This window comes from Mustelus asterias, unplaced genomic scaffold (assembly GCF_964213995.1).
Source record: "Mustelus asterias unplaced genomic scaffold, sMusAst1.hap1.1 HAP1_SCAFFOLD_92, whole genome shotgun sequence".
Classification (NCBI taxonomy): Eukaryota; Metazoa; Chordata; class Chondrichthyes; order Carcharhiniformes; family Triakidae; genus Mustelus; species Mustelus asterias.
The window spans coordinates 355,196-381,404 of NW_027590141.1; the positions used below are offsets into that span (position 1 = coordinate 355,196).

General features: G+C 45.8%; 2 protein-coding genes and 1 non-coding gene across 3 annotated transcripts in view; 2 read left to right on the forward strand and 1 right to left on the reverse strand.

Annotated features, from left to right (window-relative positions):
* Nucleotides 1–177: 177 nt before the first annotated feature.
* The window catches only part of LOC144484116 (uncharacterized), a 34,103-nt gene continuing 8,071 nt past the window's right edge, over nucleotides 178–26,209 (reverse strand). The window contains exons 5-10 of the mRNA XM_078202665.1: nucleotides 22,067–22,156; nucleotides 16,836–16,860; nucleotides 16,305–16,356; nucleotides 15,534–16,230; nucleotides 1,570–2,020; nucleotides 178–194 (exon numbers count right to left, since the gene is read on the reverse strand). Of these exons, the coding sequence (XP_078058791.1) occupies nucleotides 178–194; nucleotides 1,570–2,020; nucleotides 15,534–16,230; nucleotides 16,305–16,356; nucleotides 16,836–16,860; nucleotides 22,067–22,156 (1,332 nt within the window). The remainder of the gene's footprint in view (nucleotides 195–1,569; nucleotides 2,021–15,533; nucleotides 16,231–16,304; nucleotides 16,357–16,835; nucleotides 16,861–22,066; nucleotides 22,157–26,209) is intronic.
* trnar-acg (transfer RNA arginine (anticodon ACG)) lies at nucleotides 3,752–3,824 on the forward strand. The gene has a single exon. It is a non-coding gene; the product is annotated as a tRNA-Arg (tRNA).
* Nucleotides 20,161–26,209, forward strand: part of LOC144484092 (uncharacterized) — a 407,989-nt gene continuing 401,940 nt past the window's right edge. The window contains exon 1 of the mRNA XM_078202633.1: nucleotides 20,161–20,231. The gene's annotated coding sequence lies outside the window, so the exon portion shown is untranslated. The remainder of the gene's footprint in view (nucleotides 20,232–26,209) is intronic.

Below are 26,209 nucleotides of genomic sequence, written 5' to 3' on the forward strand. Positions count from 1 at the left end.
AAACCGGAGCACCCGAAGGAAACCCACGCAGACACGGGGAGAATGTGCATACTGTGACCCAAGCCGGGAGTCGAACCCAGGTCCCTGGCGCTGTGAGGCAGCAGTGCAAACCACTGTGCCCTACAGAGAGGTGTTGGGAGCTGTTGATTTTACAAGTTATCCATGGTTTCGGAGCCATCACTTCATGTCCTGGTCTGAAAAGGATAGAGAGAAATCTGTTCATAAGATCTTGGAGCAGAATTAGGCCATTCGGCCCATCGAATCATTCGATCATGGCTGATATGCTCCTCATCCCCATGTTCCTGCCTTCTCCCCATAACATTTCATCAGTTCATACATTCAATTGTTAAAGCTGAGCTTTCTCCTTTTACTGTTAATCGATACTTTCCTTTTTTATCTTTCTGACTTGTTACATTTTTAATGGTTAATAAACTTCCTGAATTCACCATTTAAAGTATTCTTTCGAGCCACATGGTTAAGTCACTGGAACCTGGTGTGATTGACAGTTATGGAGTTATTGTAAACAAGAGAACCTCATAAGTCTTAGTTCAAATAAATCACCATTCTCACAAATGGAATGCTATCCTTTATTACGAGAGAAATTGAACATTGAAGTAAAGATGTTCTGCTTCAGTTATACAGGGCGTTGCTGAAACTGCATCTTGAACACCGGGTGCAGTTTTGTCTCCAATTAAACAAAGGATCGTAGGATCCCTGCAGTACAGACAGAGGCCGTTCTGCCTATTGAGTCTGTACCAAACAGCATCCCACCCAGGCCCTATTCCCATAACCCCACACATTTACCCTGCTAATCCCCCCCGACACAAGGGTCAATTTCTCATGGCCAATCCACCTAACCCGCACATCTTTGGACTGTGGGAGGAAACCGGAGCACCCGGATGAAACCCACACAGACATGGGGAGAACGTGCAAACTCCACACAGACAGTGACCCAGGCTGGAATTGAACCTGGGTCCCTGGTGTTATGATGCAGCAGTGCTAACCACTGTGCTGCCCCATTTTATAAATACCATGGAAGCAGTTCAGAGGAGATTTACTAGATTGATTCCCAATCCAGTAGTGTGAAATGTTAACTCTGTTTCTCTCTCCAGAGATGCTGCCAGACCTGCTGCGTTTTTCCAGTCCTTTCTGTATTTATTTCAGATCTACCTGTAGTGGGGGGAAAAACACTATTTACTATCCAGGATAAAATAAATGTCCTTCATCAGCTTTTGTGGATCATTTCAGTGGCAATGTGCTCTCCCAGGCTCAAAGAGCATCAGCCCACTGGAAGCAAAGTCGTGCGATCGGCCAGTCCAGCAGAAAGAATCTCTCCTACCCTTCCACTTCACCAACTATAAGAATAAACATGGTTCAGTCCTGGATGTGATTAATGGCAGGAATAACAGCAGAATCCAACCTGTCATCACTTGTGAACTTGCTGGTGTGCCCGCAGGCTGGATGACTGAGTGAATCCCTTCCCACACACACAGCAAGTGAATGGTCTCTCCCCAGTGTGAACTCGCTGGTGTATCCGCAGGTGGGATGATGTTCTAAATCTCTTTGAGCAGTGAGAGCAGCTGAACGGTCTCTCCCCAGTGTGAGTGCGCTGGTGAAGCATCAGTTCCCGAGAGCTTTTGAAATCACGCCCACAGTCAGAGCATTTAAACGGTCTCTCATTGGTGTGAGTGAGATTGTGGTTCTGCAGGCTGGATGACTGAGTGAATCCCTTCCCACACACAGAGCAGGTGAACGGTCTCTCCCCAGTGTGAACTCGCTGGTGTATCCGCAGGTGGGATGATGCTCTAAATTTCTTTGCGCAGTGAGAGCAGCTGAACGGTCTCTCCCCAGTGTGAATGCGCTGGTGGATAATCAGTTCCCGAGAGCTTTTGAAACCACTCCCACAGTCAGAGCATTTAAAGGGTCTCTCCTGGCTGTGAGTGACTTTGTGTTTTGACAGGTTAGATAACTGCGTAAATCCTTTCCCACACACAGAGCAGATGAATGGCCTCTCCCCGGTGTGACTGCGTCGATGAATTTCCAGTTTACAGGGGGCTCTGTATCTCTTCCCACAGTCCCCACATTTCCACGGTTTCTCCATGGTGCGGGTGTCCTTGTGACTCTCCAGGTTAAACAATCAGTTAAATCTCACACAGAACACGGGTACAGTCTCTCCCTGCTGTGAATGCTGCGATGTATTTTCAGGCTGTGTAACTGGTTAAAGCTCTTTCCACACTCAGTTCACTGGAACACTCTCACTCGGGTGTATCTGTGCCTTGGTGCTTTTCCAGTCACATTGATATTAAAGACCTGTTTTCGCAGACAGAACAGAGAAACATTTCTCCTTCCAGATTCAAAGGCCGATAATATTCAGGTCCAATGAATTGAGTGAGGGTGTCAGATGCTGATGTGACGTTTGTTTCAATCCTCTGTCTGTCAATCCTCACCTTCTCATATCCTGTAAACGAGTTTGGAAAATTCATCAATGTCAGTGCAGGATAGAAATTCAGAACAGACAATTCTAGTTTCTATGGAACATTCTTTCCTCTCTCATTCCCGAAAAGCTGTAAATCTCCATTCCACACACTCTCCCTCCATTCTCACTCTGCTGTATCTAATATTCACCCTCCCAATTCTCCTGAAGGTGCTGATTGAGGCTGATTGACAGATCCATGCTCACTGCTTCCTCTCCTGGACACAGGGAGCTGAAAATCTCCCTGCAGGCTGCCAGACAGATATTTGTCTAAATTACTGGGCTAACAATGTGTGGAACATACCGACTGGATTCACTTCCTTTCCCTTCAGTTGCTGCAAGTTCCCAATTTCCCCCAGAATGAGAAAAGAAATGGAAAGGGGAGGAAAAGAAAGTGTTTCACTCACAGATGTTGGCCTCTTTTAAGGCTTTGCATTGGCCAGGAATACGAACCCAGGCCTCCCGCGGGGCAGGCGAGAATTCTACCACTGAACCACCAATACTCAAGGGAGAGAAAACTGCTCAGTTCTTTCAACCAGTGCTTTCACATGCAAAGAAAAGTTGATGATTTGCAGCAGCAAATTCAGTGCTGCTACACACACACAACACTGTTGGAGACAGGAGGAAGATTGAATCTGCCCACTCCACCATGCCCCGGGGCTGCGCATGTCCAAGGGAGAGAGGAAGCTGCGCATGTGCGGTGGAGTGCCCACCCCTGAGATGTTGACCAATGGGAACTCTGGAGGACCGGAAGGACTCTGGTCCTCCAGCCAATCAGAGCTCCCCCATATGGGCGGCACGGTAGCACAGTGGTTAGCACTGCTGCTTCACAGCTCCAGGGTCCTGGGTTCGATTCCCGGCTCGGGTCACTGTCTGTGTGGAGTTTGCACATTCTCCTCGTGTCTGCGTGGGTTTCCTCCGGGTGCTCCGGTTTCCTCCCACAGTCCAAAGATGTGCGGGTTAGGTTGATTGGCCAGGTTAAAAATTGCCCCTTAGAGTCCTGAGATGTGTAGGTTAGAGGGATTAGTGGGTAAAATGTGTGGGGGTAGGGCCTGGGTGGGATTGTGGTTGGTGCAGACTCGATGGGCCAAATGGCCTCCTTCTGCACTGTAGGGTTTCTATGATTCTATGATTGTCTGAATGCGGAAGTGGACAATGAGCTTGTTCAGCTGCTCATTCCTGCCCAGCAAAGCTGCTGCTGCTCTCTCTCTGAATGAAGATTGAGCTTCAGACACAGACTCAAACTTCCTCCTGGCTCTCCAACATCTGTGAGAGTGTGGGTCAGTGGCGCAATGGATAACGCGTCTGACTACGGATCAGAAGATTCCAGGTTCAACTCCTGGCTGGCTCGATGTCAATTTGAAAAATAGTTTGTGAGCTCCTTTTGACCTAAAAGAGGCCAACATCTGTGAGTAAAACACTTGCTTTGCTCCGCTTTTGTGTTTCTTTTGCATTCTGGGGGAAATTGGGGACTTGTTGAATTTTTAACTTCCAGGTCACCACTCGCTGTCTAAACAGAAATCCTCCTCACATTCTTCATGTATCTGTAACCAGGTAATACAGTGTATTACACACAGCATTTATGGCCAAATGTAAAACTTTAACGTGGCTGTCAGCTTGAAGATTAATCATGGATCATTTGCACTTCCACAACCCCCTGAGGCAGCGGCTTCCAGGTAATGACCTTTCTGCACCAAAGTAAAATTCTTCCCCACATCCTTCTCCTTCTCCCAATCCAGTTATCCAGTCCCACATATGGCACAGATTTTAATTTCTCGCGTGTAGGCCGGACGTTACACGTAGGTTTTCAGATCTCTGTGTCCAGTACAGGAAGTGGTCAGCATGGATCCATTAATCAGCCTGAATCAGCACCTTCAATAGACTTGGGAGGTTGTATACTCAGGAGAGCAGAGTGAGAATTGAGGGAGAGTGTGTGGGATGGAGATTGACAGCTTTTGGGGAATGAGAGAGGAAAGAATGTTCCATAGAAACTAGAATTGTCTGTTCTGAATTTCGATCCTGTACTGACAGTGATGTCTGTTGTAAATTCCTTTCATAGATATCAGGAGGTGAGGATTTATAGACAGAAATTTCAAACTAAACACCACATGAAGATTTGACAGAGCCATTCGATTTATTGGGACCTGAATATCATCGACCTTTGAATCTAGAAAAGCAATGTTTGTTTGATCTGTTTGCTTGAGGAGATTTTAAACATCAGTGTGACTGGAACACACCTGAGTGAGAGTGTTCCAGTCCACTGATAGTGGAAAGAGCTTTAACCGGTTACACAGGCTGAAACAACATTGCACCGTTTACAGTGAAGAGAGATCGTACACGTGTTCTGTGTGGACAAGGATTCAACTGATCATCAAACCCGGAGAGTCACAAGGACACCCGCATCATGGAGAAACTGTGGAAATGTGACGATTGTGGACAAGGATTCATGTTGCCCTGTGATTTGGAAATTCATCAACGCAGTCACACTCGGGAGAGACCCTTCACTTGCTCAGTGTGTGGGAAGGGATACATTAAGTTCTCCCACCTGCTGAGTCACAATCTCACTCACACCAATGAGAGACCCTTTAAATGCTCTGACTGTGGGAGCGGATTCAAAAGCTCTGGAGAACTGGTGTCCCACCAGCGCACTCACAGTGAGGAGAGACTGTTCAGCTGCTCTCACTGCTCAATGAAATTTAAATGGTCATCCACACTGCGGAGACATCAGCGAGTTCACACCGGGGAGAGACCGTTCAGCTGCTCCATGTGTGGGAAGGGATTCTCTCGGTCCTCCGAACTGCGGGCACACCAACGAATTCACACTGGGGAGAGACCGTTCACCTGCAATGTGTGTGGGAAGGGATTCTTTTGGTCATCCGCCCTGCTGACGCACAAAGTCACTCACACCAATGAGAGACCCTTTAAATGCTCTGACTGTGAGAGTTGCTTCAAAAGTTCTCAGGATCTGATGTCCCACCAGCGCATTCACACTGAGGACAGACCGTTCAGCTGCTCTCACTGCACAAAGAGATTTAGATCATCATCAAACCTGCGGAACCAGCAGCGAGTTCACTCCAGGGAGAGACCATTCACTTGCTCTGACTGTGGGAAGGGATTCACGCAGTTATCCGCCCTGCTGACACACCAGCGAGTTCACACCGGAGAGAGGCCATTCACCTGCTCTGTGTGTGGGAAGGGATTCACTAATTTACCCAACCTGCTGAGTCATAAAGTCACTCACACCAGTGAGAGGCCCTTTAAATGCTCGGACTGTGGGAGTGAATTCAAAATTTCTGGGGAACTGGTGTCCCACCAGCGCATTCACACTGAGGACAGACCGTTCAGCTGCTCTCTCTGCACAAAGAGGTTTAAGAGGTCATCCACACTGCAGAGACACCAGCGAGTTCACACCAGGGAGAGACCATTCATCTGCTCTGTGTGTGGAAAGGGATTCAGTCAGTCATTCACCCTGCTGACACACCAGCGTCTTCACACCGAGGAGAGACCATTTACCTGCACCGAGTGTGGGAAGGGATTCACTCAGTCATCCACCCTGCTGACTCACCAGCGAGTTCACACTGGGAGAGACCATTCACCTGCTCTGTGTGTGCAGAAGGATTCACTCGATACCCCAGCTGCTGATGCACAATGTCCCTCACACCCAGGAGAGACCCTTTAAATGCCCTGACTGTGGGAATGGTTTCAAAAGTTCTCAGGAACTGATGATCCACCAGTCCATTCACAGCTGCTGTGTGTGGGAAGAAATTCACCAGTTCATCCCTCCTGCTGAGACACCAGCGAGTTCACAAGTGATGACTGGGGTTGGATTCTGCTGTTATTGCTGCTGTTAATCACATCCAGGACTGAACCATGTTCATTCTGACAGTTGGTGAAGTGGGAGGGTCGGAGGGTTTCTTTCTGCTGGACTGGCCGGTCTCACAATTCTGCTTTCCAGTGGGTTGATGCTCTTTGAGCCTGGGAGAGCACATTTCCACTGAAATGACCCACACAAACCGACGAAGAACATTTATTTTATCCTGGAGAGTAAATAATGTTTTTCCTAACGCTGCAGGTAGATCTACAGTAAGTACATTTGTCTCTGTTCCATTGAGTCTACAGCACAGGGCCAGGCCAGTCGGCCCAATTGGTCTGTGTCAGTATTTATGCTCCACATGAGCCTCCACCCACCCCTCTTCATCTCCCCCCATCAGCATATCCTTCTATTCCTCTCTCCCTCATGTATGTATCGAGCTTCCCCTTCAATGTATTCATGCTGTTCACCTCAACCACTCACTGGTCGTGAGTTCCACATTTTCACCACTCGCTGGGTAAAGAGGTTTCTCACTGAAATCCCTGTTGGATTATTGAACCCTTTCATAACGTTAAAGACTTCCATCAGGTCACCCTTCAGTCTTCTCTTTTCTAGAGAAAAGCCGCCCCAGTCTTTCCTGAGGGTTAAATGCTCTCAGTTCTGGGATTATTCTTGTGAGTCTTTGTTGCCGCTTCTCCAGTGCCTCTATTTCCTTTTTCTAAATGGAGATCACAAATGTTGACAGTGCTCCCAGTGTAGCCGAACCCTGATTCTAAACAAGTTGAACAGAACCTGTTCAATTCTATTCCTCGAGAATGGAACCCTGTATATGGGCCCTACACTTTAGGAAAGATGTGAAGTCCTTAGAGAGGGTGCAGAGGAGATTTACGAGAATGACTCCAGGGATGAGGGACTTCAGTGAGTTCGAGAGACTGGAACAGCTGAAATTTCTCTCTTTAGATCAGCCAGGCATTAGGATTGGGAATGGGGCCAATCAGCCCATTGAGTCCATGCTGGCTCTCTTTAGATCAAACTGTTGCCCTGTTCTCTCTCCGTGTCCCTGCGGATTTATTTCCCTGAAGTTCCCATCCAATTTCCTTTTGGAAACATTCCATTATCTCTGCTTCAGCCGCTCGTAGGAAGTGAGTCCCAGATATTTACCACTTCAAATGCAAACGAGGAGCAGAGAGCACAAAAGGAAGCCGTATGACCCATTGTGCCCCTGCTGCCTCTTCAAACATTCTCAGCAACAAGGTCAAGGAAGACATGTTAAATTCTAACATGTGACTGGAGCTTTATTTTAAACATTAATGTTGGATTCACCTACATGCTTGTGGAAGCTGCATAGCCAGCAGGAATTGTCTGAACTAAGAATTTCTTCTATGAATTTGATCAGTTGGAGGGCATTATATTCTGTCACATCTGGCTCAAGAATAAGGTTGATTGCTCAGTTCGTGTAAGAAGGAAAGTTATTGGCTTGCAGCAAGTGTCTTTTCGAACCAGTATATCTTGTATTAACCTTATTCAGTTGTGGGACATGGCCGTCGCTGGCTGGCCAACATTTATTGCCCATCCCTAGATGCCCTTGTTCAGAGGGCAGTTGAGACTCAACCACATTGTACGAACCAAATGTGTTCATTAAATATTACTTTATTTAGAACAAAGAAAGTTACAGCACAGGGACAGGCCCTTTGGCCCTCCAAGCCTGCACCGACCGCACTGCCGGATGAAATTAAAACCCCCTACCCTTCCAGGGACCATATGCCTCTATTCCCATCCTCTTCATGTATTTGTCAAGACGCCCCTTAAAAGTCACTACTGTATCCGCTTCCACTACCTCTCCCGGCAACGAGTCCCAGGCACCCACTACTCTCTGTAAAAAATCTGCCTCATACATCTCCTTTAAACGTTGCCCTTCGCACCTTAAACCTGTTCCCCCTGGTAATTGACTCTTCCACCCTGGGAAAAGACTTCTGACTATCCACTCTGTCCATGTCCCTCATAATCTTGTAGACTTCTATCAGGTCGCCGCTCAACCTCCGTTGTTCCAGTGAGAACAAACAAAGTTTCTCCAACCTCTCCTCATAGCTAATGCCCTCCATACCAGGCAACATCCTGGTAAATCTTTTCTGTACCCTCTCCAAAGCCTCCACATCCTTCTGATAGTGTGGCGACCAGAATTGAACACTCGATTCCAAGTGTGACCTAACTAAGCTTCTATAACGCTGCAACATGACTTGCCAATTATTAAACTCAATGCCCCGGCCGATGAAGGCAAGCATGCCGTATGCCTTCTTGACTCCTTCTCCACCTGCATTGCAACTTTCAGTGACCTGTGTACTTGTACACCCAGATCCCTTTGTCTATCAATACTCTTAAGCATTCTGCCATTTACTGTATATTTCCTATCTGTATTAGACCTTCCAAAATGCATTACCTCACATTTGTCCAGATTAAACTCCATCTGCCATTTCTCCACCCAAGTCTCCAACTGATCTATATCCTGCTGTATCCTCTGATGGTCCTCATCGCTATCCCCAAATCCACCAACCTTTGTGTCGTCTGCAAACTTACTAATCAAATCAGTTACATTTTCCTCCAAATCATTTATATGTATTACAAACAGCAAAGGTCCCAGCACTGATCCCTGAGGAATGCCACTTGTCACAGCCCTCCATTCAGAAACGCACCACCCTCTGTCTTCTTTGACCGAGTCAGTTTTGTATCCACCTTGCCAGCTCAACTCTGATCCCATGCGACTTCTTCTGCACGAGTCTACCATGAGGGACCTTGTCAAAGGCCTGACTGAAGTCCATGTAGACAACATTCACTGCCCTACCCTCATCAATCATCTTCGTCACTTCCCCAAAAACTCGACCAAGTTCGTGAGACACGACCTCCCCTTCACAAAACCATGTTGCCTTTCACGAATACATCCACTTATTTCCAAGTGGGAATAAATCCTGTCTCGAAGAATCCTCTCCAATAATTTCCCTATCACTGATGTAAGGCTCACCGGCCTGTAATTACCTGGATTATTCTTGCTACCCTTCTTAAACAAAGAAACAACATTGGCTATTCTCCACTCCTCTGGGACCTCCCCTGTCGCCAGTAAGGATAGAAAGATTTCTCTCAAGACCCCAGCAATTTCTTCACTTGCCTCCCTCAGTATTCTGGGGTATATCCCATCAGGCCATTGGGACTTGTCTACCTTAATGTTTCTCAAGAACCCCAATACCTCCTCCTTTTTGATCTCAACATGACTCAAACTATCTACACATCCTTTCCCAGACTCATCATCCACCAAGTCCTTCTCTTTGGTGAATACTGACGCAAAGTACTCATTTATTACCTCACTCATTTCCTCTGGCTCCGCGCATAGATTCCCTCCCTTGTCCTTGAGTGGGCCAACCCTCACCCTGGCTACCCTCTTGCTCTTTATATATGTATAAAAAGCCTTGGGATTTTCCTTAATCCTGCTGGCCAATGCTTTTTCGTGACCCCTTTTAGCCCTCCTTACTCCTTGCTGAAGTTTCTTTCTACTTTCCTTGTATTCCACACTTGCTTTGTGTGTTCCCAGCCTCCTAGCTTTGACAAATGTTTCGCTTTTCTCTTTGACGAGGCTCACAATATCTCTTGTTATCCAAGGTTCCCAAAACTTGCCATACTTATCCTTCATCCTTACAGGAATGTGCCAGTCCTGAATCCCTATCAGCTTACACTTGAAAGCCTCCCACATGCCAGATGTTGATTTGCCCTCAAACATCTGCCCCATCTGGTAGCTATTTATTAGCTACCAGTCATTAACAGATGAGAAAGTCATGAGCCTTAATTGAGTTATAGTTAATCAATGAATAATGAATCAGTAGTTCTAATAAAAGATTGAGTTTTATTTGCTGTAAGAGTTTAATTGCTGTGTATGTAAAGAATGTGCAATGAGGATAAATGTACTGGCGAGAGAGACCTTCAAGCTCTGATTAGCCTCAACATTTGAAACTGTGTGAATAAGGGATTGTATAGAATCAGCTAAAGGGATAGTATGAACCGCTTCTATTGTATTCCTGTCTAAGATAATGAGAGAAGGTGGTGTCAGTAATTGAGGATCCAGTTAAATTAATCTTGTGATCAAATTGACCAATTGTCATGATTCAACAGGCCCAACTCTGACGTGAGGTCATCGTCACTTTGTGGATAAAAGTAGAGGTTCTGAAGGTCTTCCTTGCGAGCCAAATACTGAAAACTCCCGAGGCTGAGTTCTAAGGAAATTACTGTCAGAGAAGGAGCCAGACTCCCGAGTTCCACAATAATTCCTGTGAAAGGAGCCAGAGAGGGTTACGCTTCTATGGACCAATCACCCACACAAAGTTGTAAAAGTCAATATCTTAAAGTTGTTCAGTAAAACTTTTTCATTCAATAAACTTCTTTTAAAATTTACTATCCAGAGAATTCTGCCTTTACCACAAAGAGGGCAGGGAACAGGCTACAGATGAATTAAAGAGAAACCATTTGTGTCCAGAACGTTGTGAACATCCTTTTACTCTGGTTGTCTTTGATCCTCAAGTCATTTTCTGTTTGTTTTTAACCATGTTCTGTTTCATTAATAAACTTTCATCAGTAAAGGTGTTTGATTGTTCTGGACTTTTCCTGCTGAGATTGATGCACTTTCGGGAAAGTGGGTGAGAGGGGTTGGCAGGCTCTTTAACAGAAAGTGAGTCCCTCTAAGGTAATTGGCAAAGGGGCCAGAGGGGGAGATGAGATTTTATTTTATTTTTTGACACAGCGAGTTGTTCTGATCTGCCTGAAAGCAGATTAAATAGAATCTTTCCAAAGGGTAAAGACTTGAAAGGGAAGAATTTGCAGGGCTGTGGGGACAGATCAGAGTGGTAGGATGAATCAGAGAGTCCTTTCAAAGAGATAGCAGGGGCACGATGGGCTGAATGGACTCCTCCTGCAGCATGTCAATCTCAGCCTCCTGCTTCTGTGCAGGTTAGAAGGGACAGATTTCAGTGCAGCCTCTTCCCTGTATCTGTATTTAAAGAGACAGGTTTCTCTTTAGTTCTGAGTGACAGATATAACAATTGGTTGGAGGCCCATTTCCCAGTCAGTCCTCCGGCACCTTCCTGTCTCTCTATTAGTGCGACGCCCATGGCAGTTTCCCAACTGGGGCACAGGCCCCATTATTCTCAGCTAAATTCAGCCCTCAGCTCCGTCGCCTGGCTGTCATTGACACCAGCAACAGAGAGACAGAAAGGTGCCCCAGGCTCAAATGGGAAATCAAAACTCGGGGCTTTGAATGAACTGTTAGGATCTCTGTAACGATCAACAATTAAAAAAAAAGAATTCTAAGCCCAGTGAGTAAATGAAAGAATCACACGACAAAACTTCAAGTTTCTGATGTTTATTCCAACAAACTGGAAGCAACAATGATTAAACACTTTTTTATAGGGAACATTGCTCTTAAACTTAAAATTAAACTTTGCCCTTTTACTCTTAACACCATTAAATATCCCCTCAATGGATATATTTTATTCTGCCTTGGAATGTTGACACTCTTTCTCCAAAAACCAGTCCAAAGTGATTCTTTACTCCTCAAGGGTTTATTTCCATTGTTTTCCTTTTCCAGTTTGGCAACCTTTAATCCCAGAACTGTCCTTCACAGTGATGGTTCTCCTGGACATTTTCCCACTAACACAAGCAAGGCGAATCTTCCAGCCTTGTTTCACAATTCTCAGGAATTTGTGACCAACATTCAACATCGGAGCAGATGTAGGTCATTTGGCCCTTTGAGTCTGCTCCACCATTTATTTAGGTCATGGCTGATCTGTTTGTGTGGAGTTCCACATTCTCGTTCTACACCCGATATTTTTGATGCCCTTATCCAACAAGAATTGGGATAAAGGCAAAATTCTGCTGTTGTTGGAATGTGAAACAGAAACAGAAAATGCTGGACAATCTCAGCAAGTCTGACAGCATCTGCAGAGAGAGAATAGAGACAACATTTTGAGTCAGGATGACCCTTTGTCAGAGCTGAAGACAAGGAAAATCGGACATAATTTATACTGTGAGGGTCAAGAATTGGGAAGCAATCTATTAAACCTCCTCTGAACCACTTTCAATGCATTTGTATCATTTCTTCAATAGGAGACAAAGCTGCACCCAGTATTCAAGATGCAGTCTCCGTAATGCCCTGTATAACTGAAGCATAGTAAGAAGTTAAATGGGATTATATTCATTGGAGTTTAGGAGGTTGAGGGGAGATCTGATAGAAACTTACAAGATAATGAACGGCTTAGATAGGATGGACGTAGGGAAGTTGTTTCCATTAGCAGGGGAGACTAGGACGCGGGGGCACAGCCTTAGAATAAAAGGGAGTCACTTTAGAACAGAGATGAGGAGAAATTTCTTCAGCCAGAGAGTGGTAGGTCTGTGGAATTCATTGCCACAGAGGGCTGAGGAGGCCGAGACGTTGAGCGTCTTCAAGACAGAAATTGATAAATTCTTGATTTCTCGAGGAATTAAGGGCTATGGGGAGAGCGCGGGTAAATGGAGTTGAAATCAACCATGATTGAATGGTGGAGTGGACTCGATGGGCCGAATGGCCTTACTTCCGCTCCTATGTCTTATGGTCTTATGGTCTTAAACAACACAGGTTAAAGTCCAACAGGTTTATCTGGTAGCAAATAAACCTGTTGGACTTTAACCTGGTGTTGTTAAACTTCTTACTGTGTTTACCCCAGTCCAACGTCGGCATCTCCACATCATAACTAAAGCAGAACATCTTTACTCCTGTGTTCAATTTCTCTCGTAATAAAGGATAACATTCCATTTGTAAGAACTTTGATTTATTTGAACTAAGATTTATGGGGGTTCTCTTGTTTACAATAACCTCCCTCATCGTAAATCACACCAGGTTCCAGTGACTTAACCAAATGGCAAGAAAGAACACTTTAAATCGTGAATTCAGAAAGTTTATTAATCATTAAAAATGTAACAAGTCAGAAAGATAAAACAGAGTGTTGATTAACAGTGAATAGAGAAAGAATAGAAAAATGTTGAAAGCCCATCTTAGCCAATTCCCATAAATCTTCAATTATAAACTAAAATAGACATGAGTTTTCAGATGATTTGAAAAGAAATGAATTGTCTGCTGAAAGGGTTAACTTTTCTACAGAACCTAAAGGGATGGGGAGTGAGCAGAAAAAAATTGGCACACAATAATCCCACTTTACACAAGTAAAAAAATCAAAACAAACTAGATTGTAAACTTCAGCTCTTCATTTTTTTGTTATATTCCATAACCTAATTATTTTAATTTGATCAGTTTTTTTAGGGATGGATAACTTCTGTTCTTTATAAACTGCTTCACTCATTTTGTTGATTCCACATGGGCTCGGAGAATCAGAACCCAGACTTTATCATCCTTATCCTTTTTCCCCTTTTGCCACCACTCCCTCTGTTTTGCAGGAAGGTCGTAGGGATTCCAATCAGAACTAATCATTTTATCATAAAAGTTAAATACTGTGGATGCTGGAATCTGAAACAACAACAGAAAATGCTGGAAAATCTCAGCAGGTCTGACAGTATCTGTGGAGACAGAATAGAGTCAATGTTTAAAGTATGGATGACCCTTCATAAGAGCGGTTATGAAGTGTCTTCCAGACTCGAAACGTTGGCTGTATTCTCTAATAATTTTATCGATACGTTTCTTGTTCTTAGTTTCCAAACAGCAGGTAAGAGACCTGTCCAGTCCTCACTCGAGCTCTGATTTTTTTCACTGGCCATGCTTGAGTCAGTTTATAACCATTAGAATCTACTCAGAGGTCTGCTTTTCAGTCCAGTGCTATTTGGAGTATACCGTTACTTCACCGACTAACGGGTCACAAGTCCCTCAAAGTTCTTATCACAAATTTGGGATAAAATAATTTAAACAATGCCTGAGAATGCTTTTTAACTTCTTAACCAACTATCTCCCACTGTTTGTTGATTGGTCAGACCTTCTCTTCACAGATTCGGGTATCTCAGCCACTGAACACCAGCCGGTCCTGGAATAAGTTTAATTCTAACTCATTCTGAGTAAATATTCTCACCAGGTCCTCTGTTGGGCACTAAGCAGCTTTAATGGTCCGTGATTGCAGAAACTGAGCAGTCACAGGAATGTGGTCAAGATAGTCCAGTCCCATAATGCCTCACATTCAATCTGCAGTCCTTCAATTATAACATATGTGGCTGTATGTAGCTGCCTCGACCATGGTCAACCCCAACACTGCCTTCCTGAACTGTTACAATGCCTGAGGTGTAAGTACACCCACAGTGCTGTTAGGGAGGGATTTCCAGCTACACATTCCAGACTTTCACTGGACTGCAGATGGATACCAGATTGACATATTCCATTCAACCACTCCCAAGGTGAGTTATTCCAATTCCTTTATTGTCCAGGACAATATATTCACAATATCATTAAAACAGGAATTAAACATTCCCATTTGATTTCAGACAGTAACATATTCTGTTAGTTTGTTCTTTATTGTCAATGCCAGGCTGGGGTTGTTTCCCTTGGAGCAAAGGAGGTTGAGAGGAGATTTGATAGAGGTGGACAAGATTCTGACAGGTTTAGATAAGGTGGACAAAGAAAAGCTCTTCCCATTAACTGAAGGGACAAGGACAAGGGGGACACAGATTTAAAGTTTCAGGTGAGAGATGTAGGGAGGGATGTGAGGAAGAAAATGTTGATGCAGCGAATGGTAATGACCTGGAACTCGCTGCCTATGAGGGTGGAGGAAGTGGAGACAATAAACAATTACAAAGGAAATTGGATGAGCATTTGGGGGAGTTTCAAACAGAAATGCTGACGAAATATCTCTGAATTTCCTCACACCGTCACTCTGTGATCCTTTGAAATTTGAAACCAGGTATTCACAACAAGACTCAAAGAGCATCAGCCCACTGGAGGGAAAGTTGTGAGACCGGCCAGTCCAGCAGAAAGAAACCCTCCGACCCTCCCCATTTACCAACTGTGAGAATGAACAAAATGCAGTCCTGGATGTAATTGAGAGCAGAAACAATAACAGCAGAATCCAACCCCTGTGAACTTGTTGGTGCCTCAGCAGCTGTGATGAAATTCTGAACACTTTTTATACACTGAGCAGGTGGACAGTTTCTCCCCAGTGTAACTTCACTGATGTCTCAACAGGTGGGATAACTGAGTGAATTCCTACCCACACTCAGAGCAGGTGAATGGTCTCTCCCCATGTGAATTTGCTGGTGTCTCTGCAGGTTGGATAACTGACTGAAACCCTTCCCACACTGAGAGCAGGTGAATGGCCTCTCCTCAGTGTGAACTCGCTGGTGTCTCTGCAGGTGGGATGACTGAGTGAATCTCTTCCCACACTGAGAGCAGGTGAACGGCCTCTCTCCAGTGTGAATTTGCTGGTGTTTCTGCTGGGTGGATAACTGACTGAAACTCTTCCCACACTGAGAGCAGGTAAATGGTCTCTCCCCAGTGTGAACTCGCTGGTGTGTCCGCAGGTCGGATGACCGAGTGAATGTCTTCCCACACTGAGAGCAGGTGAATGGCCTCTCCCCGGTGTGAACGTGTTGGTGTGTCCGCAGGTCGGATGACCGAGTGAATCCCTTCCCACACTGAGAGCAGGTGAATGGCCTCTCCCCGGTGTGAATGTGCTGATGTGTCCACTGGTCGGATGACCGAGTGAATCTCTTCCCACAACGAGAGCAGATGAATGGCCTCTCCCCGGTGTGAACTCGCTGGTGTGTCTGCAGGTTGGAAAACTGACTGAACCCCTTCCCACACCGAGAGCAGATAAACAGCCTCTCCCCAGTGTGAATTCGCTGGTGTCTCTGCAAAGTGGATAACACAATGAATCCCTTTCCACACTGAGAGCAGGTGAACGGTCTCTCTCCAGTGTGAACTCGCTGGTGTGACTGCAGCCTGCGAATCCCTCCCCACACTGAAAGCAGATGAATGGCCTCTCCCCAGTGTGGCTGCGCCGATGAGCATCCAGCAGAGAGGGATATCTGTATCTCTTCCCACAGTCTGCACATTTCCATGGTTTCTCCATGGTGCAGGTGTCCTTGCCTCTCCCTTGGGTGGCCAATCAGTTGACGCCTTGTCCACACACAGAACACGGGTACAGTCTCTCCCTGCTGTGAATGGTGTGATATTTATTCAGGCTGTGTAACTGGTTAAAGCTCTGTAGTCAGTGCACTGGAACACACTCACTGGGGTGTGGCAGTGTGTTGATGCTTTTCCACTCACTGATGGCCGAAGTCTTTTCAAATCGCAGTGGAAGCTTTAACCTGAAGCTCAGTGGCCAACTTCCGCATTGAGACGTCACAATGGAGCGCTGCCGAAATCAGCCAATAGGAATTACTCGGCTCCGCAGTGACGTGTCGGGGTTCCATGGCGCAGGCCCGGCTCGCGGACCCGGGAGCCCCGCCCCCACCCATTGTTCTCCCTCCCCCTGCACCTCCTCCAGCCACGGTTTCCAGGCAACCGGCTGGCGGCTCCGGCCAGAGCGAGAAGCCGCTCGGTGATCTCCCCCTCCCCCCTCTCTCTACGGCGGCTGCTGCTCCAAAAAGAGATCGAGAGCGGACCGCTGGCGGCAGCCGCACTGCGCCTGCTCCGGACAGCTGGGCTCAGCAGCGCTCTCTGCGCCTGCTCCGGACAGCTCGGCTCAGCAGCGCTCTCTGCGCCTGCTCCGGACAGCTCGGCTCAGCAGCGCTCTCTGCGCCTGCTCCGGACAGCTCGGTTCAGCAGTGCTCTCTGCGCCTGCGCGCTGGGCTGCCAGCTGAGGGAGTGGGGGAGGGGACTTTGCAAAATCTCTTCCCATCAAATTCTTCCAAGTCCCGCAGTTTGATTTGAAACAGAACAGCTTCTGTTTGTAGCTTCACCACAGACTCAAACTTCACACACAGACTCCAACTTCACACACAGACTCAAACTTCACCACAGACTCAAACTTCACACTACAGACTCAAACTTCACACACAGACTCAAACTTCACCACAGACTCAAACTTCACACACAGACTCAAACTTCACACACAGACTCAAACTTCACACTACAGACTCAAACTTCACACACAGACTCAAACTTCACCACAGACTCCAACCTCATCCTCTGGACAACATCTGTGAGGAAAACACTTTCTTTCTCCCCCTGGGAAATACAGAGACAGAGAAATTCTCTGGAACTGGAATTAGAGACAAATATGGTGAGGGGGAAATGTTTGTGATTTTGTGGAACCTGTTTTATTGTCTGAGATATTTAAAGACAAATTTATCCTGTCTATTTAAATACTGTTTGTCTGTTAATGCATGATTCATTGATGTTGATTTTAATTTGATTATTGCAAGATTTATTAGAAGGTGAAATCTTTCCCTTTGTTTATTCCATTGGGTTTGTCTGGGAATTTGTTAATTTTAAGGTTATTGTACTCATAAGGATCATAACAACATTGATACATCTAGAGTTATTATAAGAACATAAGAACTAGGAGCAGGAGTAGGCCATCTGGCCCCTTGAGCCTGCTCCGCCATTCAATAAGATCATGGCTGATTTTTTTGTGGACTCAGCTCCACTTACCTGCCCGCTCCCCATAACCCTTATTCCTTTACTGTTCAAAAATTTATCTATCCTTGCCTTAAACACATTCAATGAGGTAGCCTCAACTGCTTCACTGGGCAGGGACTTACACAGATTCACAACCTTTGTGTGAAGAAGTTCCTCCTCAACTCAGTTGAGTTATAGAAGATCAGCCCTCATTCTTCGAAACTTTGAGAGAATAGAGGCCCAGTCTCGTCCGAGGAAACTTCCACCCTTCCAGGGATTTGTCGAATGAACCCTTGCTCCACTCCCTCTATTGCAAGTGTATCCTTCCTTTAGTAAGGAGACAAAAGCTCCACACAATACTCCAGGTAATGCAGGGAGAGTGTGGGACAGTTATTTACAGCTTTCAGGGAACAAGATAGAAATTAACAACTGCCAATTGTAGATTCTATCCTTAACTGACAGTGATGAAATTTATAACCTCTTTTACAGGATCTTCAAAGGGGGAGGATTTGCAGACACAAAATTCAAATCAAACATCAAGTGAAGAATTGACAGAGTCACTCGATTATCAGGATCTGAATATCATTAGCCTTTGAATCTAGAAGGAGAAATGTCTTTTTGTTCTGTTTGCTTCAGAAAGTTTTAAACATCAGTGTGACTGGAAAAGCAGCAAGACACAAACATCTGGGTGAGACTGTTCCAGTGACAGTTACATAGTTTGAAAGACCATCACCATTTACACCAGGAAGAGATTGTACAGACGCTTTGTGTGGCCACCTCGGCTGAACAACAAACCTGGAGACAGGGACACCCGCACCATGGAGAAACCGTGGAAATGTGGGGATTGTGGGAAGGGATTCAAATCCCCGTCTCAGCTGGAAATTCATCGACGCAGTCACACTGGGAGAGGAGGTTCACCTGCTGTGATTGTGGTAAGGGATTCACTCATTCATCCCACCTGCTGAGACACCAGCGGGTTCACACCAAGGAGAGGCCATTCACCTGCTCCGAGTGTGGGAAGACCTTCACTACTTCATCTGATCTGCTGAAACACCAGCGAATTCACACTGGGGAAAGGCCATTCACTTGCTCTGAGTGTGAGATGGGATTCAGTCGGTTATCTCACTTCTAAAACTAAACTGCAGCTTAGAACTGAAAATGAAAGAACTTCTGTCACCTGACCTGCAACCAATTTTTTTTCTCAAATCCCAAAGTAAAAACAAACAACCTCGATATGAGCCACTTAAGGAGCAAATAAAGGACTCTTTGTAGACAAGCCGGTGCCATAATGTATAAAAAGTTGAAAAGGTTCATTTACAACAGCAGGATCATGATTTTGAGAGAAAAAAATTTGTAAAGAAACACTAATGTCACACGACCGTACGATATTACCAGATTAGAAATAATAATAAATGTACATTATTGCAGATCCATACATGTCTAATCTTGCCATATGACAACACTGAACATATCTCTAACCTATATTAATTTACAGTCCCCTTAAATGTCAGATATTTTCTGGGGAAACCAGCCCTTTACTTGTGAGCATTAGGAAAGAGACCATCTTTTCAGCCAGACAAATAAATGTGTCAGCTGAGGGAGCAAAGGATGTCAATGTCTTTAAGAGAGAGAGAGAGACCTGGGCCAACCTTCCCAGAGTCTGCAGCCTCCCTGGATTCACTTCCTTTCCCTTCAGTTGCTGCAAGTCCCCAATTTCCCCCAGAATGAGAAAAGAAATGGAAAGGGGGAGAAAAAGTGTTTTACTCACAGATGTTGGAACAGGAGGACGTTTCTGCCTCTCTGATGCCCCATCTTCATTCACACAAAAACCCACGCTCTGATTGGCTGGGAGACCTGTGGCCTTCCGGTCCTCCAATTCTTCTCATTGGCCAGAGCTGGTGAGGGGCGGTGAATCAAACATGCGCATGTGCGGGTTTGGGGGGAATGCGCATGTGCGGGTGTGGGGCGGGGCCCGGGACAAAGCCGGCGCACTGACCATTGTCCATTGACCATCTTCCAGCCTTTCCCATTGGACAACAGCTCAGCACAACTGGAGGGCAAAGTCCCGCCCACCCCCACGTGGGGCTCCGCCCCTCATTGTCCGTCTGCGGGGGATTGACCAATGGGAACTCTGGAAGACCGGAAGGATTCTGCTCTGGTCGCTGCCTCTCACAGGCTCTGACCAATGGGCATTCTGGAGGACCGCAAGGACTCTGGTCCTCCAGCCAATCAAAGCTCCTCCATTGTCTGAATGCGGAAGTGCACAATGAGCTTGTTCAGCTGCTCACTCCAGCCCAGCAAAACGAACTGCTGCTCTCTCTCTGAATGAAGATTGAGCTTCAGACAGACTCAAACTTCCTCCTGTCTCTCCAACATCTGTGAGTAAAACACTTTCTTTTCTCCCCCCTTCCATTCCTTTTTTCATTCTGGGGGGGAAACTGTTGACTTGCAGCAACTGATCACGAGAAATAGACGCAGGAGTGGCCACCAGGCCCTTCATGGCTGATCTATGCCGGCTTCAACTCCTTTTGTGTGCCTTTTCCCATAGCCATCTATTCCTCGATCTATCAACTATTTATCCACCTCCACTTTAAATACTTATCATGGTCTAGCCTCCACCTGTGGGGGAGAGAATTCCAGAGATTCACCACCCTCTGGGGGAAGAAATTTCTGTGCACCTCAGTTTTAAATGACCGACCATTTAGCTTGTTCAAGACTTTAGCACTTGTAAAAATATCTCACCATCTATCCTGTCAAGCCCCCTCAGGATCTAATGTTTCAATAAAGTCACCTCTTTGACTTCAAAGCTTCAAGGAATACAGACCGAGACAATTTATTCTCTCTTGATAGGACAACCCTCTCACCCAGGAATTTGCCTGGTGAATCTCCTTTGGACCACATCCAATGTTACTGTATCCTTGTTTAAGTAAGAAGATCAAAACTACGCAGTATTCCAGGTGAGGCCTCACCAACACAACCCCCCCCCCCCCCCTGTTTTTAAACTCCAACCCCTTTGCAATAAAGGTCAAAATTCCATTTTTCTTCTTACCAACTGTGGGACCTGCCTGCGAGCTTTTTGTGATTCATGTGCAAGAACATCTAGATCCCTCTGTACTTCACTCACCTGCAGCGCCGCTCCATGTAGATAATCTCCCTTTTGATTTCTCCTACTGAAATACATGACCTCCCACTTCTCCACATTAAACTCCATTTGCCAGGTTTTTGTCACCCAATCTATCTATATCCCACTGCAGAATCAAAATATCCTCATCACAACATGTCCTTCCGCCTATCTTCGTATCAGTTGGAAACCTTACATTCTGTTCTTTCCTCCAGGTCATTAATTGAATAATGAACAATTGCAGGCGAAGAACTGATCCCTGTGGTACTCCACTAGTTACATCTTTCCACTCTGAAAATGACTAATTTATTCCAACTCTCTGTTTTCTATGTGACGGCCAGTTTTCAATCCATGCTAATACACTTCCACCAATTCCATGGACCTTTACTTTACAGGCCAGTCTCTTATGCAGCGCCTTGTCAAATGCCTTTTGGAAATCATAGAATCATGGAATCCCTAGAGTGCAGAAGGAGACCATTTGGCCCATCGAGTCTGCACTGACTCTCCGACAGAATATCTTTCCCAGGCCCTATCCCCATGACCCCACATTTTTACCCCATTAATCCCCCTAATCCACATCTATTGGGACACAAAGGGGCAAGTTAGCATGGCCATTCAAGCTAACCCACACATCATTGGGGAGAGCCTGGAGCACTCGGAGGAAACCCACGCAGACGCAGGGAGAATGTGCACACAGACTCACCCAAGGCCGCAATTGAATCCGGGTCCCTGGTGCTGTGATGCAATAGTGGTAAACACTGTGCCACCCTATCTAAATACACTACATCTACAGATTGCTCTCAATCTACACTCCCCTATTACATTCTCAAAGAATTCAAGCGAATTTGTCAAACATGATTTATGTTTCATAAAAGAATCTTGATGAGGTTTGATTATATTCAGCTTTCCTAAATGATTAGCTCTTTCCTCTTTGATTATTGACTCCAGTATCTTGCCAACAACAGATGTGAAATTAACAAGGTTAAATTAACCCTGCCTTCTGCCTTTCTCCCTTTTTGCACAAGGTAGTCACATTGGCTGTTTTCCAATCTTCAATATCCTCCCAAAATTTAGCGAGCTACGAAAAATTACAACCAAAGCGTCCACTATCTCTTCAGCAAACTCCATTAAAAGCCGAGCGTGCAGTTCATTGGGTCCTGGTGACTTGTCCATCCTTCGCCACTGAAGGGAAAGGAAGGGAGTCCAGTCTGTACATTCCACTCATTTAGTCCAGTCAGATAGACATATATCTGTCTGGCAGCCTGCATGGAGATTTCCAGCTCTCTGTGTCCAGGACAGGAAGCAGTGAGCATGGATCTGTCAATCAGCTTCAATCAGCACTTTCAGGAGAATTGGGAGGGTGAATATTAGATACAGCAGAGTGAGAATGGAGGGAGAGTGTGTGGGATGGAGATTGACAGCTTTTGGGGAATGAGAGAGAAAGAATGTTCTACTGAAATTGTCAGTTCTTAATTTCTATCCTGTCCTGATACTGATTATTTTTGTAAACTCGTTTTGCAGGACATCAGAAGAGGAGTATTTACAGATAGAAATCGAAATCCAAACTACACATCATGATCTGACAGAGTCACTCAATTCATTGGGACCTGAATATTAGCAGCCTTTGAATCTGGAAGGAGAAATGTTTCTCTGTTCTTTCTCTTCAGAACGCTTTAAACATCAGTGTGCCTGGAAAAGCTCCAGGATGCACACACACCCGAGAGAGTCTACTCCAGTGCACTGACTGTGGAAAGAGCTTTAACCAGTAACACAGCCTGAAAATACATCACAGCATTCACAGCGGGGAGAGACTGTACCCGTGTTCTGTGTGAGATTTAACTGATTGTTTAACCTGGAGAGTCACAGGGACACCCGCACCATGGAGAAACCGTGGAAATGTGGAGACTGTGGGAAGGTATTCAGGCACCCATCTCAGCTGGAAATTCATCAACGCAGTCACACTGGGGAGAGGCCGTTCACCTGCTCTGTGTGTGGGAAAGGATTCAGTCAGTTATCCCACCTACTGAGTCACAATCTCACTCACAGCAATGAGAGACTCTTTAAATGCTCTGATTGTGGAAGTGGTTTCAAAAGCTCTCGGAATCTGATGTCCCACCAGCGCATTCACACTGGGGAGAGACCGTTCAGCTGCTCTCAGTGTGCAAAGGGATTCATTCAGTTATCCCACCTGTTGAGACACAAAGTCACTCACAGCAATGAGAGACCCTTTAAATGCTCTGACTGTGGGAGCGGATTCAAAAGCTCTCGGGAACTCGTGTTCCACCAGCGCATTCACAGTGAGGAGAGACCGTTCAGCTGCTCTCACTGCTCAAAGAGATTTAGAACATCATCCAGCCTGCGGAGACACCAGCGAGTTCACACTGGGGAGAGACCGTTCACCTGCTCTGTGTGTGAGAAGGGATTCACCCAGTCATCCCACCTGCACAGACACCAGCGACTTCACACTGAAGACAGGCCGTTCACCTGCTCTCAGTGTGAGAAGGGATTTACTGACTCATCCAGCCTGCGGACACACCAGCGAGTTCACACTGGGGAGAGACCGTTCACCTGCTCTCTGTGTGGGAAGGGATTCATAGTTTCATCCCAGCTGCTGAGACACCAACAAGTTCACGAGTGATTCCAGGGGTTGAATTCTGCTGTTATTGTTTCTGCTCTCAGTTACATCCAGGACTGCATTTTGTTCATTCTCACAGTTGGTCAATGGGGAGGGACGAGGGTTTCTTTCTGCGGGACTGGCCGGTCTCATGACTTTGCCTCCAGTGGCTGGTGCTCGGAACTTCAGAGATATTTAGTCAGCATTTCTGTTTGAAACTCCCCCAAATCCCCATCCAATTTCCTTTGTAATTGTTTATTGTCTCCACTTCCGCCACCCTCGTAGGCAGCGAGTTCCAGGTCATTACCATTCGCTGCATCAAAATATTCTTCCTCACGTTCCCCTCCCTCGCATCTCTGACCCAAAACCTTCAATCTGTGTCCCCCTTGTCCTTGTCCCATCAGCAGATGGGAACAGCTTTCCTTTGTCCACCTTATCGAAACCTATCAGAATCGTGTCAGGAATGTAAAGCTGGAAATCCCTCCCTAACAGCACTGTGGGTGAACTTACACCTCAGGCATTGTAACAGTTCAGGAAGGCAGTGTTGGGGTTGACCACGGCCGAGGCAGCTACAGACAGCCACATATTCTGTTATAATTGAAGGACAGCAGATTGAATGTGAGGCATTATGGGACTGGACTATCTTGACCACATTCCTGTGACTGCTCAGTTTCTGCAATCACGGACCATTAAAGCTGCTGAGCAGGGCCCCGACAGAGGACCTGGTGAGAATATTTACTCAGAATGAGTTAGAATTAAACTTATTCCAGGATCGGCAGGTGTTCAGCGGCTGAGATACTTGAATCTGTGAAACGTGGGTCTGATCAATCAACAAACGATGATAGGTAGTTGGTTAAGAAGCATTCTCAGGCATTATTTAAATTATTTTATCATAAATTTGTGACCCGATAGTTGGTGAGGTGACGGTATACTCCAAGTAGCACTGGATTGAAAAGCAGATCTCAGAGTAGATTCTAATGTTATAATCTTACCCAAGCATGGCCAGTGAAAAATCAGAGCTCGAGTGGGGACTGGACAGGTCTCTTACCTGCCATTTGGAAACTAAGAACAAGAAACTTATCGATAAAATGATTAGAGAATAGAGCCAATCTTTCGAATCTGAATGACACTTCAGAAGAGCTCTTATAAAGGGTCATCCAGACTCGAAACATTGGCTCTATTCTCTCTCCACAGATGCTGTCAGACCTGCTGAGATTTTCCAGCATTTTCTGTTTTTGTTTCAGATTCCAGCATCCGCAGTATTTAACTTTTATGATAAAATGATTAGTTCTGATTGGAATCCCCACGACCCTCCCGCAAAACAGAGGGAGTGGTGGTAAAGGGAGAAAAAGGATAAGGATGATAAAGTCTGGGTCCTGATTCTCCGAGCCCATGTAGAATAAACAAAATGAGTGAAGCAGTTTATAAAGAACAGAAGTTACCCATCCCTAACAAAAACTGATCAAATTAAAATAATTAGGTTGAGGAATATAACAAAAAAAAGATGAAGTTTAGAAAAGTTTGTTTTGTTGTTACCACACTGTATTCAGCTCAATGTTTGTGGAATCTGTGCAGCCAGCAGGAATTGTTTAAATTAAGAATTTCTTCTTTGATTTTGATCAGTGAGAGGACATTATATTCTGTGAAAATCTGCCTCAAGAATAAGGCTGATTGTTCAGTCTGAGGGTGAAAGAAAGATACAGGGGGCGATCTTACCGGCTCGACTCGCCGCTCGATTAGACCGGTGAGCCAGGAAGATAGCGTGCGAGACTAAAGGATTGCTCTCTTCCCGGGCCGTGTTTTGCCGGCTTCATTCCCAGAAAGGGAGTGAAGGTTATTTGCACAGAGTTGCCTACATTACAATGTGATTGGTGGGTTCAGCATGGCTGCTTCCCCCCCTCGCTGGCAAGACGTCACATCGGCGAGAATCACTACTGGTCTTCACCAGCGGGGAACAGGTGCTTGGGCCACACTGGGTGTGTTGTGTGGGGGGGGGGCTGTGTGTGTGGGATCGGAGGCCATTGAAGCCACCATGGTGGTCAGGGGCAGTGCCCATTGAGCAATGCCACATTCAGTACCCTCCTAGCACCCTGGCAGTGCCCAGTTGAGCACCATAAGTGTACCATGGGCAGTGCCAAGGGGATGGGTGGGGGTGGGGCTTAGTGGAGGGGTATTTATAATGACTGGGGGCTTATGCAAGGAGGGTGGATGCCAAGGGGGGAGCTTTGCATGGGGGAGGGTGATCGCGGGGGAGGGTGATCGCGGGGGGGGGTGAATCTCTGCCAAGGGGAGTGGATGTGCACAGGGGGGCGTTCAGGAATTGGCCACGGAGGGGGCATCATGGTGATTGACTAAGCAGTGACCCTTAATTGAGTAACAATTAATAAATCCGTCGTTATAGTAAAAGACTGAGTTTTTATTTGCTGTTAAAATGTAAAAGCTTAATTGTTGTGTATGTAACGAATGTGCAATGAAGATAAATTTTTAAAGTTTATTTATTTGTGTCACAAGTAGGCTCACATTAACACTGCAATTAAGTTACTGTGAAAATCCCCCAGTCGCCACACTCCAGCGCCTGTTCGGGTTACACTGAGGGAGAATTTAGCATGGCCAATGCACCC